General features: G+C 44.9%; 1 protein-coding gene across 5 annotated transcripts in view; it reads right to left on the bottom strand.

The window, feature by feature from the left end:
• The window catches only part of PFKFB1 (6-phosphofructo-2-kinase/fructose-2,6-biphosphatase 1), a 71,725-nt gene that overhangs the window by 6,837 nt on the left and 47,659 nt on the right, over nucleotides 1-17,229 (bottom strand). For 3 of the 5 annotated variants that reach the window (XR_014239518.1, XR_014239519.1, XM_082376638.1), the window contains exons 9-14: nucleotides 16,124-16,331; nucleotides 13,230-13,376; nucleotides 9,645-9,749; nucleotides 5,328-5,457; nucleotides 2,496-2,558; nucleotides 1,370-1,434 (exon numbers count right to left, since the gene is read on the bottom strand). Coding sequence is in view for 3 of the 5 variants with exons in the window: in XM_082376638.1 (XP_082232764.1) it covers nucleotides 1,370-1,434; nucleotides 2,496-2,558; nucleotides 5,328-5,457; nucleotides 9,645-9,749; nucleotides 13,230-13,376; nucleotides 16,124-16,331 (718 nt within the window). In the remaining 2 variants the exon portion in view is untranslated. Of the gene's footprint in view, nucleotides 1-694; nucleotides 1,019-1,369; nucleotides 1,435-2,495; nucleotides 2,559-5,327; nucleotides 5,458-9,644; nucleotides 9,750-13,229; nucleotides 13,377-16,123; nucleotides 16,332-17,229 lie in introns of those variants that run through there. The other 2 variants (XM_082376637.1, XM_082376639.1) reach the window with 2 other exon arrangements.

The following is a 17,229-nucleotide window of genomic DNA, read 5'->3' as shown; positions in this document are numbered from 1 at the left end:
TGAAGAGATAGAATGTAGGATCCAAGCTGGCCAGGTATGGAAGAACAGTGAAGAGGAAGAGGACTGGTGGATTGGGAGATAATGGAGGAATCAAAGAACTATACTCTTGATGCAGTACAAGAACAAATATTGTTCATTCAAGATATACTACATACATGCCTGCTGTGTGGGAGGCATGCTGCTAGGGATCCTGTGGATGACACAGAGAGTTGTGAGGACTGGGGGGCCAGCGGTCAGATAGTGGGATGCTTGTATTTAAGAAGTCAGACTGGAGAGAAGTCTAGATGATGCCAACCAAGGAGTGAGTGGCTGAAGGGAAGATGATCACTGAAGTTGAGGGGGCAGGGCACTAGGAGACCAGGGTATTGTCTGAATCATTTATATGGACAGTGAAATCACTCAGGATGGGAACAAGAGTTGGAGAAGGAAGGAGAACTGTGGTCTGAGTGCAGATTCTTCTTTGAATGTAGGGATGAAGGTGTCATGTTCCCAGCCATGTTGCCCACGAAGGAACAAGGCCATAAGCACTCACATGGACCTATCTCCACCCTCACATTTGGAGGTACTACTCCAAAGCGCTTCTCTCTAGGAAGTTCTCACCCAGTCCATACCCCGACAGCACCAGAGCCATTTCATAGGGTCAGGATCTTAAGAGGATCTTGTGCGAAAATCCTCACAATGACCTCCTTTCCCCTTTTGTAGGCAGTAAGAGAAGTCTTTATTGATCAGGGAATAGGAATTAAGAAGGAAAAAGTTTCATCCTGACCTAGATAGCTCCTTGGTTGTAGCTAGAAATCAAGACCTGTTTTGGAGCTGATGAGGGTTTCTTCACTGGAAGCGGGTCTCTTCCAGTGAGGCCAACTCCAGAGTGTTCTCAGTGTAAGAGAAGAGCAACAATAGTAGCTCCTAAACGTGAAAGATAGCGAGGACAGAGGCAGTTTTATGTCTTAGAAAGGGCTCAGTAGTGGGCAGGGACAGTGTCCAGGGCTTCCTCAGGTTCCCGGCTGACGTCCACATTCTGAGAGGAGAGAACCCAGTATTAGCAGGAAGCAGCCAGCAGTGTGGAGCCCCCGCCCCTCCCTGCCTCTTGTCCTCACTGTCAGGCTCCCCTCTTTCAGCTAGGCCTGGATTCTGACCCTCTTCTCAGGCAAGCCTGGGGGAACCTCAGCCAGAGGCCTTTTAGGCAGGGTTGCTCAAGCTGTGCGTGTCTATGGTGCCTCGGGTCTGGGCTGCGGTTCCTGCATTTCTGGGTGCTGGTTATTCTACCTGTTGGTGGAAACACCCAAGCTCTGTGGGACTGGGGCTGCCTTTCTGCAGGGGAGGGTGCTTTCACCACGTGCCAGCTTAGGCCACAGAGTCCCTCACCTACCTCAGGCTTCTCCCGATGTGTGTTTACAGCCTCCACGTTCAGGTAGATGGACTCCACTTTGCAGCCTCAGAAAAGAACAACCCGTTCATCCATAAGTCACCCGGGTAAGCACAGGTCTTCCCTGAGGTGTCATTCCCTCCTCCACCCGTCACCACCCACACCCCCAGCTCCACGCTGTGTGCAGACTGTGACTGCCCTTTAGGGAGGGGAATTTAGACCACGTGTGTGATGTCAGGGGAAGACACTAGGCCTAAGAGACAGGAACGGGGCATCCCCCCAGCTCTGCCCCTAATAGTCTCAGATTTCTCTGAGCCTCCCTTGCCCAGTTGTCAGTGGGAATGAGAGATGGCAAGAGATGATTTCTGCACCCCTCCTCAGCTCTTGTCTGTGAGACAGAAACCTAATAATAACAATGGAGCTCCGTGCATCCTCCCAGCTGTGTTAGGTGCTAAAGTGGTGGAAGAGTCCTGGGGCCTCTGCCTTGCGGTGACCAGTCCCAGGTAAAGTTTATTTCTAGAGCTATGCGGTTATGGCAACATCAGAGGTGTGGAAGGTCACAAGGGAGTTCTAGGGAGCCTGAAGAAAGAGGAGGGTGGTATCATTGGGGCCTGGAGCTGGCAGAGGAGGCCCAATGCCTATGGAAGCCCCCTTAGCTCCATCCCTGTGGATTGAACCCTAATCCAGGCTTCAGTACACCATCTGCCCTGTTCATACCCCAGAAGAGATTTAATTCTTTCCCTTCACTGCTCATGAACATTCCAGAGCTGATTAATGCCCCCAAAGAGAGTCTCAACTGCCCGGGCTGGTCTTTGAACCCTTTCTTCAGTTCTGGCCCCAACGTACGCTTATTCATCTGGTCCATTTTGGGGACCCCCTCTTCTACAGTTTTGTGCTGTATGATTGGCCCTCTGGTAGAGACAGAGAAAGCTGGGGCCAGGTCCCAGATTTAGAGGCCACCTCAGTCCTTCCCCATTCTCATCTTGCTACCACCAGTCCTGCCTCTACCAAGACATCCAACTACCCACCCAGGAAATCTCTCTCAGGACTCTGCTGGGCAAATGCTAGGCACTGCAGGCATGCTCATGGTGTCTATGTGCTTTTCCCCAGATGAAGGTGGGGCACTCACCGTAAGCCACAGGTGTAAGTTTGAGCACTGTGTGCAGAGGGCACCTGAGATACGGCAGCTCATCTAGAAAGGAGGAGAGAGCAGCCCTCAGAGACAGGGTGCTGGGGAAGGCACCACCTCCCCAGGCCTCCAGGCTTGCAGCACTCTCCCCTTCCACCCCCTTCCCCATGGTTTTCTTCACCTGGGCCCTACTCCCCCACACTCTGCAGAGACAGTGCTGAGAGCAGGGTGGGGAGGGAGGAAGAGAGCAGAGAGGTGGCCTCAGGAGCAGGGAGGAAAGAGGGCCCTGGGGATCACGGACAGACCCTGGGTCCCCCAGAAGCTGAGGATGGTCACCTCGGAGGTGGCCGACCTCCTCACCCACAGGGCAAACATAAGACCAAGGCAGGCCTCCCTCCCGGCCCCAACCTCAGCCCTTCCACGGGCTCCCCCACCACAAAGGCCCACAACAGGTCTCAGCAAGTGTTTTCTGAGGCCCTACTATGCGCCGGGGCCTTGGCTGAGGTGTGCGTGCACCTTGGCAACTCCCACAGCTTTCTCCCCAGCCCAGGCCTGTGCCCTTTGACTCCTGGGACACTTGTCGATGGACAAGCATTCACCAATTCACTTGTTTCCAGTTACTGAGGATTATGTATAAAGTCGTTCTGAATATTCTCATGCCACTACTCGTATGGCCTTGATGACATTCACCAGACAGCCCTGATGGGAGGTGATGATCAGGCCCATTCCATGGATGAGGACACTGAGGCTCTGAGAGGGAGGACACTTGCCCCACGTCCCACAGCCAGGAAGTGGCAGTGCTGGGACTCGAGCCCAGGATGTTTTGAGGCCAAATGTGTGCTCTGCCCACTGCAGTCTGCTGCCACTGCCTTCGAGGGGCTCACAGTGTTGTGGGGTGACACCCCCACCTCACTCCTCTCTGCAGACACCCACCCTCCTGACCACTCAGGCAACCTATACAGCTCCCCATCTCCCTTCATTGAGCCAGAACCCCACCCCTCACGGCCTCCCTGCCCCTGAGGTTCACCCTAGGCTTTTAAGGCCTGCCACTGCCCACTCAGCCTCCTGACACATAAGATTTGGCAATTTCCTGGGCAACCAGTCTGCTCCTCCTCCTTGCTTTTGTCACCATCATCTTCAGGTGCTGGGCCCAGTGCTTTTGGTGCACTATCTCATTCCACCCTCACTGATACTCTGCGGGAGTTACTGTTCCTCACTGCACACATGACAAAATAAACTCAGAGAAGGGAAGCGACTTGCCTGAGGTCTCTGACCCAGCTCTGCCACTGCCTGGACAAGTGACCTCAGCCTTGTCTTTTCTCTTTCTGGTCCCCGAAGTTCCTATCTTTCATAGCACAGGATTGGACCCAGCTCTGAGGTCTTATGGGTCTGAGTTCTCAGTCACACCATCTCTCTGGGTCTCAGTTTCCTCACCTGAGTGATAGGGGCAAGAGCATGTGCCCAGCCCTGCCTGGCCCAGCTCTTAGGACAGCTGTGAGAAGCTGGCATGACCTGTGCATGAAAGTGGGTAGTAAGTGGGTAAAGCAGTGTGCAAACGAGAGATGCATGTGTTTCCCATGCACCTCACATGTGTCTGAAGTGAGGGGCCTCTGGAATGCACCTGAGATTGGTACCTCTCCCTGCCCCCACTGAGCCCTGTGATCTTGGGCAATTCCTCCATCCCTCAGAGCTTCCATTTCCTCTTCTGCACAGTTGGGGTTACAGGGCTGGCCTCACAGTCTCAAAACTAGTACTGAGCAGTAGAGATGTGGACAGTATCAGAAATCTAGCAGCACCACCCCAACCCCTGTCATCTTTTTTCCATTGAAGAGATTGAGGACCAAGCAGAGGAAATTACTTGTCCAATGTCAAGTTTTCAAGTCCCAAGTGTTCCAATTCTAGATGACTCCATATTACAAGTGCCCTTTGTTTGGAAGCTAGCGTCATAGAGAAGATCCAAGTCTGCAGGATATTGTACACTTCAAATATGACTTTGCATTGTCCTCACACTCCCTCCCTCCAGTATCCTGGAGATGTCAATGCTTCAGCATCCATGTCAGAAATGGACTCTCCCACCTGAAGGTGACACAACAGTCCCTTGCCAGGCCAGCTGCCTTAGTTTGCATTTCAGTATTTGTAGTCAGTGTAGATACTCGGTAAATTAAAATACCTAGATGTTTTTCTCCCACCTGAAGGTGACACAACAGTCCCTTGCCAGGCCAGCTGCCTTAGTTTGCATTTCAGTATTTGTAGTCAGTGTAGATACTCGGTAAATTAAAATACCTAGATGTTTTTTATAAAAAGAAATTATCATTTAAAAATTGTAAATGAAAACATCAATATCTTGGGGAAATCATCCCTATAGCAAAGACAGAAACCTATAATCAAAATCAAGCGGCCACAAGAGGTCCCATTCCACCTGAGAACAGCATGCCGCAGACAAATACTGGCTCAGCTTTTTCAGGTTGAGGCAGACTGTTAAGGTTGTCTTTGAAAATGTTATCTCAGAATAACACTGATATTAATAATAGCAGCTAACACTTATATGGCCCATACTTTGTGTCATGAACTGTTCTAAGCTATTTATGTTACATATGTTCATTTATTTAAACTTCATCATTATTCTCCCCATTTTACAGATAAGGAAACTGAGAACAGAGAGGTTAAAGTAATTTGCCAAAGGTATTATGTGACAGAGCAAGAACTTGAACACATGCACCCTCGTTCTAGATCCTGTGCTCTTAACTATTAAGATATAAACCACCAATTTCTGGTGTTAAGGTCTCAACTCACATGCAGCTCCCGTGCCAGGAACAGAGAGAACAGTGGTACCTGAGCTCTTGTCCAGGAAGTAGGCCAGGAGGCACCGCATGACAGCCTGGTGGCAGATCACCAATACATTTTCCTGCCGTTCTAGCTCCATTATAACTGGCTCCAGACGCTGGACCAGATCCTCATAGGACTAAAAGGGAGAGAAACACTTGGGTAAGAAGAGGAGATGAGGCACATTTGCCCAGAGGAGAAGAACTCTACACTAGGAATCAGGAAAACTTGGCTGTGGTGCCAGTTCAGTTGTTGGTCCAGCAGTATGACCTTAGGCAACTCACTTCCTTCTCAGAGCCTTAGTTTCTCATCTATTAAATGGGGCAACCAATATAGTGGAGTAAATAACAATAACAATAATAAAATTTCCACTGAAATTCCCTAGAAAATCTGGATAAAATAAATGTCTGCACTGCTGATCTTTCAAGAAAATGAAGGAAACATTATGAATATATGGTTCCAAAATGAAGAAAAACTGGAAAAAGGAGTGATAAATGGATATAGAAGCCACAACTCCCATGAGGGCATTTGCCAATCACAGTATCCAAGAGCTCTGAGCTTTTAAAACCTTTTAAAACACGAGACAAGGCCTTAGGTGGGGATTTGGGACTGAGATTCTCACAAAAATCTGAGACCTTCAAAGGACTACATCCTCAGCAAAAGTATAAACTAAAAAATATATCCACAGGCAAAGGGAGACAGTAAGAAAATATATCTGTCTCTGCCTGACTCTTGGTGGAAAAAATTAGGAAAAGCCTCCTGTAAGAATGTATAACCACAAGCCTATCCTCAGGTAGATATGTGGTTCAGAATTATACTACCTATGTGTTTTAGAAAATGCTAAGCTGAGAGTTTAATAAAAAGTGATTTCAAGTCATTAGCTGCCAAGAGTGTCTGGAAGAAGCAAATGGAAATTCTCTCTGGATTCTCTCAACTCAGACTGCATGAGATTCCCACGGATAAATTTTCATCAAACTGAAGCTCACATAACATGCAAGGAAAATAAGCTATCATGAGTAAAAATAAGCAGAAACAACAAGAACCCTAACAACTTAAGATAAAGGATCCACAATATAAAATGAATATGCTTGAGATTTTGAAAGAAATAAAAGATTGAATCAAAAATGTAAGGAAGAAATAAGTTGCTATTGAATATATGATCTAGATTTGAAAAAGAACTAAGTAGAATTTCTATAAATGAAAGGTATAGTCATTAAAATGGAAAACTCAATGCATAGAGTAAACAGCAGATTAGATACAATTTAAGAAATACTGTTCTGGAAGATAGAGCTGAAGAAATTACTCAGAATGTAGCAAAGAGATTGAAAATAAGAAGAAGTTAGGAGACATAAAGGATAGAGACAGGACTAGCACACATCTAATTGCATTTCAAGGAGATAATAGAGAAAATATGAGCGAGGAATAGTTAAAGATATAATGTCTGGGAATTTTCTAGAATCAATGAAGAATCCTAGTCCTCAGATTCAGGAAGTCCAATTAACCCCAAGCAAGATAAATGAAAAGAAATTAATATTTAGACATATCAGAGTGGAACTTAAAAGCAATAGAGACCCAAAGACCCTAAAAGCAGCCAGAGAGAAAAGAAATGACAATTAGACTTGCAGGAGACTTCTTAACCATGTTAGAAGCCAGAAGACAGTGGGGATAATTTCTCCAAAGTGCCGAGAGAAAACTGTCATCCTAGAGTTTTATACCTTGCCAAAATACCATCTAGGATTAAGGACCATCCCTCCCAAAGACATTTTTAGACAAAAAGAAAGGTGAGTCTACTACCAACAGATCCTCCTAAAGAAACTTCTAAAGGAAGATAGACATTGAACCCAGAAGGAAAACTTGAGCTGTAAGGAGAAAGAATGATCAAGGGAATTGGTAAATATGTGGTTAAATCTAAATAAACACTGACTGCATACAATATTATTTTTTAGCTAATAAGAATTATATTTTAATTGGATAAGTGATTTTACCCCTTTTCCACTATATAAAATCCATCTAGAACAGTATGGAGGTTCCTTTAAAACTAAAAATAGAACAGTCATATGATCCAGCAATCCCACTCGTAGGCATATATCCAGAGAAAACCATAATTCTAAAAGATATATGCACCTAATGTTCACTGCAGCACTATTTATAATAGCCAAGACATGGAAGCAAGCTAAATGTCCATCAACAGATGAATGGATAAAGAAGATGTGGTATACATATATGATGAGCTATTACTCAGCCATAAAAAAGAATGAAATAATGTCATTTGCAGCAACATGGATGCTTCACTTCACTTACCATATTAAGTGAAGTAAGTCAGAGAAAGACAAATATCATATGATATCACACATATGTGGAATCTCATTTTTAAAAAATGATACAAATGAACTTATTTACAAAACAGAAACAGACCTACAGATATCAAAAACAAACTTATGGTTACCAAAGGGGAAAATTGGGGGGGGGGGAGAATAAATCAGGAGCTTGGGATTAACAGACACACACTACTATATATAAGATAGATAACCAACAAGGACCAACTGTATAACACAGGGAACTCTACTCAATATTATGTGATAACCTTTATGAGAAAAGAATCTGAAAAAGAATGAATATATGTATATGTATAACTGAATCACTTTGCTGTATACCTGAAAGTAATACAACATTGTAAATCAACTATAATCCAACAAAATTTTTAAAAAAGAAAAAAAAATCCATCTATGTGGGTACAAAGTTTATTACTCGTTTGGAAGTAGCTCTATTTTGTCTAGCATTTATAATAATTCTACTCTGGTAATATTGATTTAACTTTAAAAAATATAATATGTTGATATTATAGGAACAAATAGTGATATATTCTGATAGATTGTTGTAAATTGAAGTGCTTTAGTAAGCATGAATTCAGTCAACATCTACTTAGTAAGTTGTGCTTACAATAATAAATTTATTAATAACAATAATAATTCATTTGGGGGATAAGACACAAGTTTGAAGTAAAATACAAAACAACAATTAACATGTAAGTTAAGAGAGGGAGTGACCAGAGTTGTAACATTTTTATATCGTTTTAGGGGGTGGGTGGAGATATTGCTTTTTAGATTTTGTCAATCACACATATTAAAATGTTAAGAGTAACTGTAAAAGAATGGAAAGAGATTGTGTAAGTCAAATATAGATGTAAAAACTCTATCAATTCTAAAGAAGGGAGGAAAAGAGAAAAGATAAACTAAGCCTAGAGAGCTCAAAATAAGAGAATAGAAAGAAGTTCAAATAAATCAGTAATTACAATAAAAGTAAGTGTACCAAATTTACCATTCAAAAGACATACGTTTTCAGTTTTTATTAAAACCAATAAAAGCCAACTATACGCTGTCTATAAGAAACAAAACAAAAATACACAGAGAAGTTGAAAGTAAATGACTAAAGATGAACTAGGCAAATACTGACCAGAAGAAATCTTATATAGCTATATAAATATCATATAAAATACACTTTTAGGCAAAAAGCATTATTAGCGGGAAAGAGGCTTGCTCACTATGTAATAATAAAATATACAATTCACTAAGGAGATATAATTGCTTTAAATTTGTATGCCTCTAACAACATAGCTTCAAAATATATAAAGGAAAATGAGGGCAAAGTCAGACTGACTTCATAATGTCATTTTTGAGGATGAAAATACAAATGTGAAAGTGCTTTGTAACACAGGATATCTATTGTTTCTTCTTCTCTGATATCCTGCTTTCTGATAATTGTTCCCTGGGATCTGTATCAGAAATGGAGTATGACTAATAAATATTCTAACATGTGGAACTGGCTAAATGGAGACTGGGTTGAAAACAACGAGGATTTACCTCACATGGGAATAGGGAATTGATAGTCTGGTTCATGTGGTGGCAAAGAAGTTGGATAAACCGTTAGCCATTGTCCCTTGGGACTCCAACCCACAGTCCAGAGAGGCTGTAGCTTTAGGCAACTTGGCAATAAAATGTCAGGAAATTAGAGTATATTGAACTATTTCAAATACCTTTAGTGTAAGGATATCAAAGACAAAGTCTAGGACAAAGTGAGCCCTCCTGAAAGAAGACAGGAAAATAATCAGGCAAATGTGTAGCTTTTAAAAAAAGAGGAATCTGTTGCCTATAGCTAAGAATGAGACAGCCAAGGGCCAGATAATCATGTGCCTTGTGGGATGGAAGATGCTGCAAAATTTGCTTTACCCTGTTTTTAAAGCTGTCTGGGAAAATATGGAATCCTGGTAGTTGGAATAGAGATACTGGGGAGGAGTCCTAAGAGTCTGGCCACCCCTCCAAACCTTACCTCTCCCTTGGGATAGCGGTAGCGATATTTATCTTGGTCTCGTAGTGCAAATTCTTCAGGGTAGTGTTCTTGGATTTCTTCGTAGGTCATCTCCTCACAGACACCCTGAGAAAAATTATTTGGGAACAAAAGTATTCGCAAGTTGAAATCCCCACAGCCTTTACCATAGTTCTGAAGCCAATGATTGTGGAACGTTAGCACACAAGCACCTGGGTTTCTGTGAACACAGCTCTAGGTCTGCGTCTGTTGTCAATGTATGTGTGTATGTATGCACAAGGTGTGTAGCTGTGTGGATGTGAGAATGAGTGCATGTGTATAGGTGTGTTCAGGCTGAGTGTATGGTGGGTATCTGTGGTGTTTCTCTATGGTTGTCCCAATAGGTTTATAGGTGTACATTGTATATATGAGTGTGTATTTTTATAAATTTGTGGGGATTTGTGACTGTGTTTATCTGTGTGTGTGCAGCATGCTTATGGTGTGTAGTTGTGGTATGTTTAAGGTCCTATGCTGTTGGTTGTGTATTTGTCTCAGCATATGTATAGTGTATTGGTGTGAGTGTGTGTGTATACAGACTGTCTGATCATCTAAGAATGTGCCTGCATGGGTGTCTCTGTGGTCTGTCTCTCCATGTGGGTCTCAGTGTGTCTGTGGTATGTGTATCTGTGAGTGTGTATGTCCCTGATTATATGCGTGAGTATCTGTGTACCTATGTCTGAGGTCTGCGTGAATCTGTGGTAATATGATTGAGGTTATGTGTCTGTACTGTTTATATGTCCCCGGTATGCCTCTGTGTCTATGTGATGTAGATATATGCAAAGACTACATGTGTGTCTACGGAGAGTGTGATATGTATCTCTAGGTGTGTCTCTCTGTAAGTGTGTATGTGTGTGCATGAGTGGTGCAAATATGATTGGTAGATGCATCTGAGAGGGAACCTGTGTTTGACTACTGGGTCCATGTGTCTGTGAAGTGCAGGTCTGTGAGTGTAAACATACCTATGGTGGATGTCTGTGACTGTGTAGGCAGGCGCACGTATGTGCACACATCCACAGCAGTGCTTTCTTGTGTTATAGCATTTCCCATCCCTCCTGCCCACACCTCTGCTCCAGGACCTCTGGCAGATAAAGAAACAGGTATCCACAGACTTCTCAGAAGGCAAGAATTAGTAAATTCCTAACAGTTTCAGAGTGGTCCTTGGGGAGATACACTCTCCACACCCAAAGAAGGAATCAAGGGCTCAGAGAATGAGTTCCCACTGAGAAATCCACAGAAGTGAGGTGGTTGCTGGTAGAGGTGGGAAGTGATATTGGGTTTGTAAGATTTCCTTCTGGTTGTGTAGATTCCAAGTAGACCTTCCTGTAGGGGAGCAATGTGCTCTGGTTGTTGTCTTTTGAGCCGTCAACCAAGCTTCCCTTAGGGTTTAGGTTCACCCCTGCCCCAACCTACAAGAAGACAGGCGGTGTCAAACCTGCAACTGACACTGTCCATAGGAGAAAGTACACCCTGTATATACACAAGGTCCTTCCAGATTGGCTTTGACTTTCTATTCTGAGGCATGCTGGGAGCCTGTTGCCTGTGGAAGTGGCCACTGACTCTTTATTGACTTAAGGAAAATTGCTTAACTTCTCTGAATTTTATTTTCCTCATCTGCAAAATAAGGATAATTATAACTACCTCACAACAGTAGTTTGAATATTAGAGACAATATATGTAAAAGAGACTAGTACAGAATGTACAAGGCACATTTTGAAAACTCAATCAATGGAATATATTATTATATTAATTAATATTATTTTGACTATATAGCAATTTAAATAGATTAATTTAATCTAATATTATTAGATTAATATATCTAATTATTAATATATTACTGAATGGAAAAGCAACCAGAAAATTAGACATCATTCTAAATTCTTCCTTCTTCCTTACCCATCCCCTCATAGCTAATTTCTGAGATTCTACCTCTTAAATTTCTCTCAGATCTATTCCTTTTTCTTCCCTCTCCATCTCCACTGCTATGACCTTAGTAGTTCTATACACACACACACACACACACAGAATTCCCTCTTTGCTTATGTTGCTTTCTCTGCGTGACATACTATCCCTGATCCTCTCTATCTGGCTCACTGTTACTCACCCCTTAGGTTTTAGCTAGGCATCACTTCCCCTAGGCAGATCATGGCTGGGTCAGATGCCTTGCCCCAACATCTGTGTGCCCACATTCTAACTCATCAGAGACTGTATCACACACGCTATTTTGCATTCCTCTGTCTACCCTGTTTTTTTCTGAAAACCCAGTGAAGACAGGAACCAATCTCTGTCTCCAGCACTACTCCAGAGCCTGAAATGGGGTAGGTATCCAATAAATGTTTACACCACATGTGGGCCAGAAACAAACAATAACTGAACAATTATGATGAACTGTTGCTTGCATGTATTTTATAACAAATATATGTGATATGTATAACAATGTTGTATATCCCTTTTCTAAATATGTGTGTCTCTGTACATCTACAGTTAAGCATATATGTATTATGTATACACAAACATACTTCTCTGTATTTATCTAGCAGGCAATCAGGTTAACCTACCTACACACAAGTTATCTACATCTGTGGTGAAGCTTTTACTTTAGTGTCTAACCTGAGATCAGTGTACCTATAGTGCAGGTGAGACAATGGAGAGGAAACACCTTCTCAAAAAGCTCATGGAAAAACCTGACTCTAAAGAGAGACTGCCATGTCACGAGGGTCAGGTGAAATATTTACCAAATTTTTCTTCTTCATTTCATCTCCAATATACATATTGGCCATCACACCCTCACCTCTTGCCTAGACTAATGCAGCCATCTCCATACTGGTATGCATTCTCATTCTGGCCTTCTTCTCACCTAGTCTCCACACATGACCAGAGTGGTCTTTTTTTTTAAGAAAATGTGAATCACATTCAGGCCACTCTTCCTTGACTTAGACCACATCAATGGCTTCCCATTTTTAGGGCAGCATCCAAATCCCTCAACATGGACTATAAAGCCCTATAAGCTGTCTTCCTTTCCAACCTCATCTCCCTTCTCTCCAGACCTCACACTCATTGTCCCAGACTCTCTGCTATTTTTCCTCAGTTCCCTAAACATGTCATGCTCTCTTCTCACCTCTGGGTTTTCACATGAACTGTTCCCTAGTTCTCGAATTAAAATTATTCCCTCACCCCAGCCCATTTTGCCTGCTTCTTGTCTCATCTCCAGCTTCCTCTAGGAAGCTTTCCTTCTAAATCTTCCACCACTGTCTTGTCAAGAGTACCCTCACCTTCTGAGACTCTATAGTCCCTTGTACTTCCCCTCTCACAAACTTTTGTCACATGCAATGCAATGTCTTATTCACAGTCTGCCTTTGGGCTCCATGAGAGTAAATACCTTGTCTGTTCTGGCCTTCACTGGATCCCCAAGTCACAGAACAGTGTTTAGCGTAAGAAATGTTTGTTGAATTAATTAGGTTCCCCATATGAGCCAGAGTAGAGGCAATCCAGGGGATAAGCCTAGAGTCAAGCCTCACCACCCACCAGGAAATCCATCCCCCTCCATCTCACCGCATCAATCTCATTCAGGGCCTTCCACTGCTCATAAGGAACACCCAGGGCTTCAGCTGTCTGGATGGTCCTCTTCATGTGGCTGGTCCACACCTTCAGGGAGCTGATGCCCTGGGACTGAATGAAGTTGGCCAGGGCATAGGCATACTGGGGAGTAGGGGTGCAAAGGAGGAGAGCAGGGGAGAAAGAGAGATGAAAGAAGACAGGGTGACCATGAGAAGAATTTCAGATCTGCCACAAATAATGGAGTGATGATGAACAAGCAAAAGTAGAGTTTAAATATTCCCAATTTATAAAAAGTCATACTCTTGTCCATGTGACTAAGGACCAAGGGAATAGAGAAGACTATGTGTATTTATGTGTGTATATGTGCATATGTGTGTGTGTGTGTGCTCACGGAACCCCCTACTTGATTGTTCATTCATTCAAACAACCCACCTCTAACATTTGTGGAGCCTGGGACAAAAGTACAAATGGAAGCACTCCACTCATAGTCTACTTCCCTCCTTTTCCCATTTCTGCTCCATCCTGCACTCCTAGGTGCCTCGAGTACACGTTTATGGATAATCCAGTCACAGGAACATGTTCTGTCCATACCATATCTCCACCAATCTCCATGACACACAAACAGTAACCCCTTGGCCACCCCTTTGCCTAGGGATGAACACTTCTGTGACGTGGCCTTTTCTCAGGTGAACAGACTCTGGGATGTGCCCGTGTAAGTAATGGAAGCAGACTCTGGGCAGGAAATTCTAGTGTTCTGGGTACTCTGAGTGTGGTCTGGAAGTGTATGGGGGTGGGATGTGGGGTACATTTCTCTTTGACCCTGTGAATTCTCATTGTTTGAGCAGGGGACCTGGTACCCAGGTTCTAAGGGCATTCAAACATTTACTGAGTGTGTGTGGCCATGTGCTGGGTACTGGGGTGTCCTGTTATTAAGACATGGCCAGTCCAGTGAGGGAAACAGTGACAGCACCAAAAGGAACCACTTTTAGGTTTGTGGGAGCACAGATGAGCAAGTGGTTCGCTTTTCTTCTGCATATAGGCATGTTATTCATCACAGATGGTGTGTGAGGAACATCTGCACAAATGTACAGATACAGGCACACATTTTTATGTACAAATATAGGCATTGTGTACACACATTCTAATTATGGATTATGAGTCAGCAGTCAGTGTGCTCTGGTGGAAGGAGTGCTGACTGGGAGACAGGCAATGGGGGTTATGCCTGTGTGGCCTGGGACATGTCCCTGGCCGTCTCTGGCCTCATATCTCCTGCCTATAAAATGCAAACAGCATTAGCTCACTCAGCCTGGTCTCTGTGAGTGTCACGTTGGATAGTGGACGGGGAGAACCCAGAGCGCTCCCTGGCACATAGTAAGTGAGAGCTACTGTGATTGGTGGTGGGTGACAGTTGATGGGAAAGTGCTTTGTAAACAATGCATGGTGCACTGTGCCCTTTATCATGAAGGTTGGGGCCAGGCGTGTGCATGTACATGCGCACACTTGTGTTCAAGGAGGCATGTTGGGTGGAGATGGCCATGTGTCCAAACTGGGTGCTAAATTGTGCAGGCAAAGCCATGGACAGCCCTAACCAAGAGACCCCTGGCTGTAGGTGGTGCCACGGGCTAAGGTGGCTCCTCCAGTGGTCTCTGACTCTGCGAGAGAGGCGAGAGTCAGAGGTCAGAGTCTACCTCGAGGGGAGGCTACCAGTCTGAAGGTAAGAAAAAATGATCCAGGAGGACCAGGCCTTCCAGTGCAATGCCTTGCCTGTGACACTGCCAGCTCTGCAGTGGGGGAGGCTGAGGAGCAAGCATGAAGGCCTGGTTTTCAGTCCTGGCTCTGTCCTTTACTGGTTGTGTGACCAGGGGCCACTCTCTGTTCCTGTGTGGGCCTCAGCCTCCTCATCCATAAATCAGTGACGGTAATGGCCACCCCACAGAGCCGTTGTGAAGATTAAATGAGGCCACACATGTGGAAGCAGATGGTGCCATGAATGTGCAGAGGTGTCCAATAAAAGAGGACACACCTTCCCTCCTGCACCTTATTTTCCCACTTGTTCCACCCCAAGCCATCCTCCCAGCAAGAACAATAACTGTGTTAATAAGCCCAGGGACAGGGCCAAACATGGGAAAATGTGTCTCTTTAATTGGCCAGCACCCATAATGTGCAGCTCACTATTCTCAGCTACAAAGAAGAGACTCCCACCGTGAGGGTCAGAGATGGGCCAGAACTGGGGGGGGATGGAGCCCAGGTGACCTGCCTAGGAGGGCAGGAAAGGACAGGGGGAGGGCTTCCTGGACCAGCTCATGGAGCAGGAGATGGGTCCTGGAAGGGGTGGAGGAGGGAGGGCAGAAAAGAAGCGGTAACTGGTGGGGGACAAGTGCTGACCCTGTGATGACCTGTAGTGGGGGATTGGGGGAGTAGCATCAGCCCTGAGTAATGGAGGAGAAGACGGATTCAAAGGTGGGGCACTTTAAGGCAGCTATCTGTGCAAATGATGGTTACCAGCTGACAGAGGGGACAGAGGAGGACAGCCTCGGTGGGGAATCTGCACAAGCAAAAGCACAGAGTTGTGAGAAAGATGAGGGGACCAGTCAGGCAAGAGAGAGGGTGCTTATTGTAATGGGGCTGGAGGAGCAGCCAGATCTGGAAAGGCCTGGAGCACCAGGACCAAGCCATCGGACTTGCAGATGCTGTTGGCACTTGGGAGCTATTCAATGGGTCAAAACTGAGTGGCTGATGGGGTGGAAGAGCAAGAGTGACCAGAACCTGCCTTTATCCTGCCACTGAGTACCCCCATCCTCAGGACCCAGGCAGCAGCCACCCCACCAACCCACAGCCCACCTGGACCAGCTCAGCCAACACCTCTGAGTGCATGGGGCCATCCCTACCTGCTTGCCCCGAGCTGATAGGCCAGAGTCACCTCCGATGCGGCCTCTGAGGTTGAGTTCACTCTCACCGTGCCGGCATAGGTAGATGGAGCGGGGTGTGACGTGGATGTTCATGAGATAGTAGACTGTGCGGCTCTGGATGTGGTCCTGCACTCGGTTCACCATGTAGCGTGTGCCCACGTCGAAGATCTTGATGTAGGACAGGTGGCTGGGCCAGCCCAAGCAGGAGCAAGGGCAGCTCAGGGGCTGATGGTGGAGAGGCTGATCCCAAGAGAAAGCCCCAACCACACACCCTGCCTTCAAGCCTCCTCCATAACCCAGCTCTCACCTACATTTCCTCTAACAAGGTGCTATGCCTTGCCCTGTTCTGGGTACCTGTTCTAGAGACTTGGTTCCTGGCCACTCTGAGGAGCTCACTGCCTGCTACCATCTCCTTTTGTCTCCTTTCCTCAATCTCAGTTTGAGCCAGACTGTCTTTTTACTTTCACTCCTCACACTTCAGTCATCTAGGGTTCCCTCTTTTGTGGTTCACACTGCTGACATACTCAGAGAGAAACAGTAATCCTTTGTGTCCCTGACTGTCTCCAACATCTCACAGGCCACTTGCATTTGCTGACCATTTTGTGTGTGTGTGTGCATCTGGCAGGGGTGGGGGCTTCAAAGTGCATAAATCCTCATAACCATCCTAGGAAGCAGAGATTATTATCTCTGATAGGTGAGGAAACTGAAACACAGAGAGAGGAATTGATTTGCCTAACGTCAAACTCTCCAACCATCTCATCTATGACTCTCAGAACCTAAGTAGGAAGTATCTGATGTAGCCTTGTTGTCTTGTTCCTGGCACTAGGTCCTGAGTGGCTCTAGGAGAACTTCCAAATTCCGTAGCTTAGTCTGACATTCTAGGTGCCTTCACACACTAGTCCTGCTTTGCCTCACCTCAATGTTCCATGTCCATGCTCATAACTTCTCTGATTCATCCTAGCCTTAATATTTTTGCTTAAATATTCTCTGTACTCCTCTACTTTTATTCAGATTTAACTAGGCCATTACAAGGTACTGTTCTCTTTCCTTGAAAAGATGTTATTTGCCTGATTTCCAAAGTTGAG

Source organism: Balaenoptera borealis, assembly GCF_965194805.1.
Source record: "Balaenoptera borealis genome assembly, chromosome: X".
NCBI lineage: Eukaryota > Metazoa > Chordata > Mammalia > Artiodactyla > Balaenopteridae > Balaenoptera > Balaenoptera borealis.
Note: the sequence above shows the minus strand (reverse complement) of the source record. Positions and strands in the feature narration are given on the sequence as shown.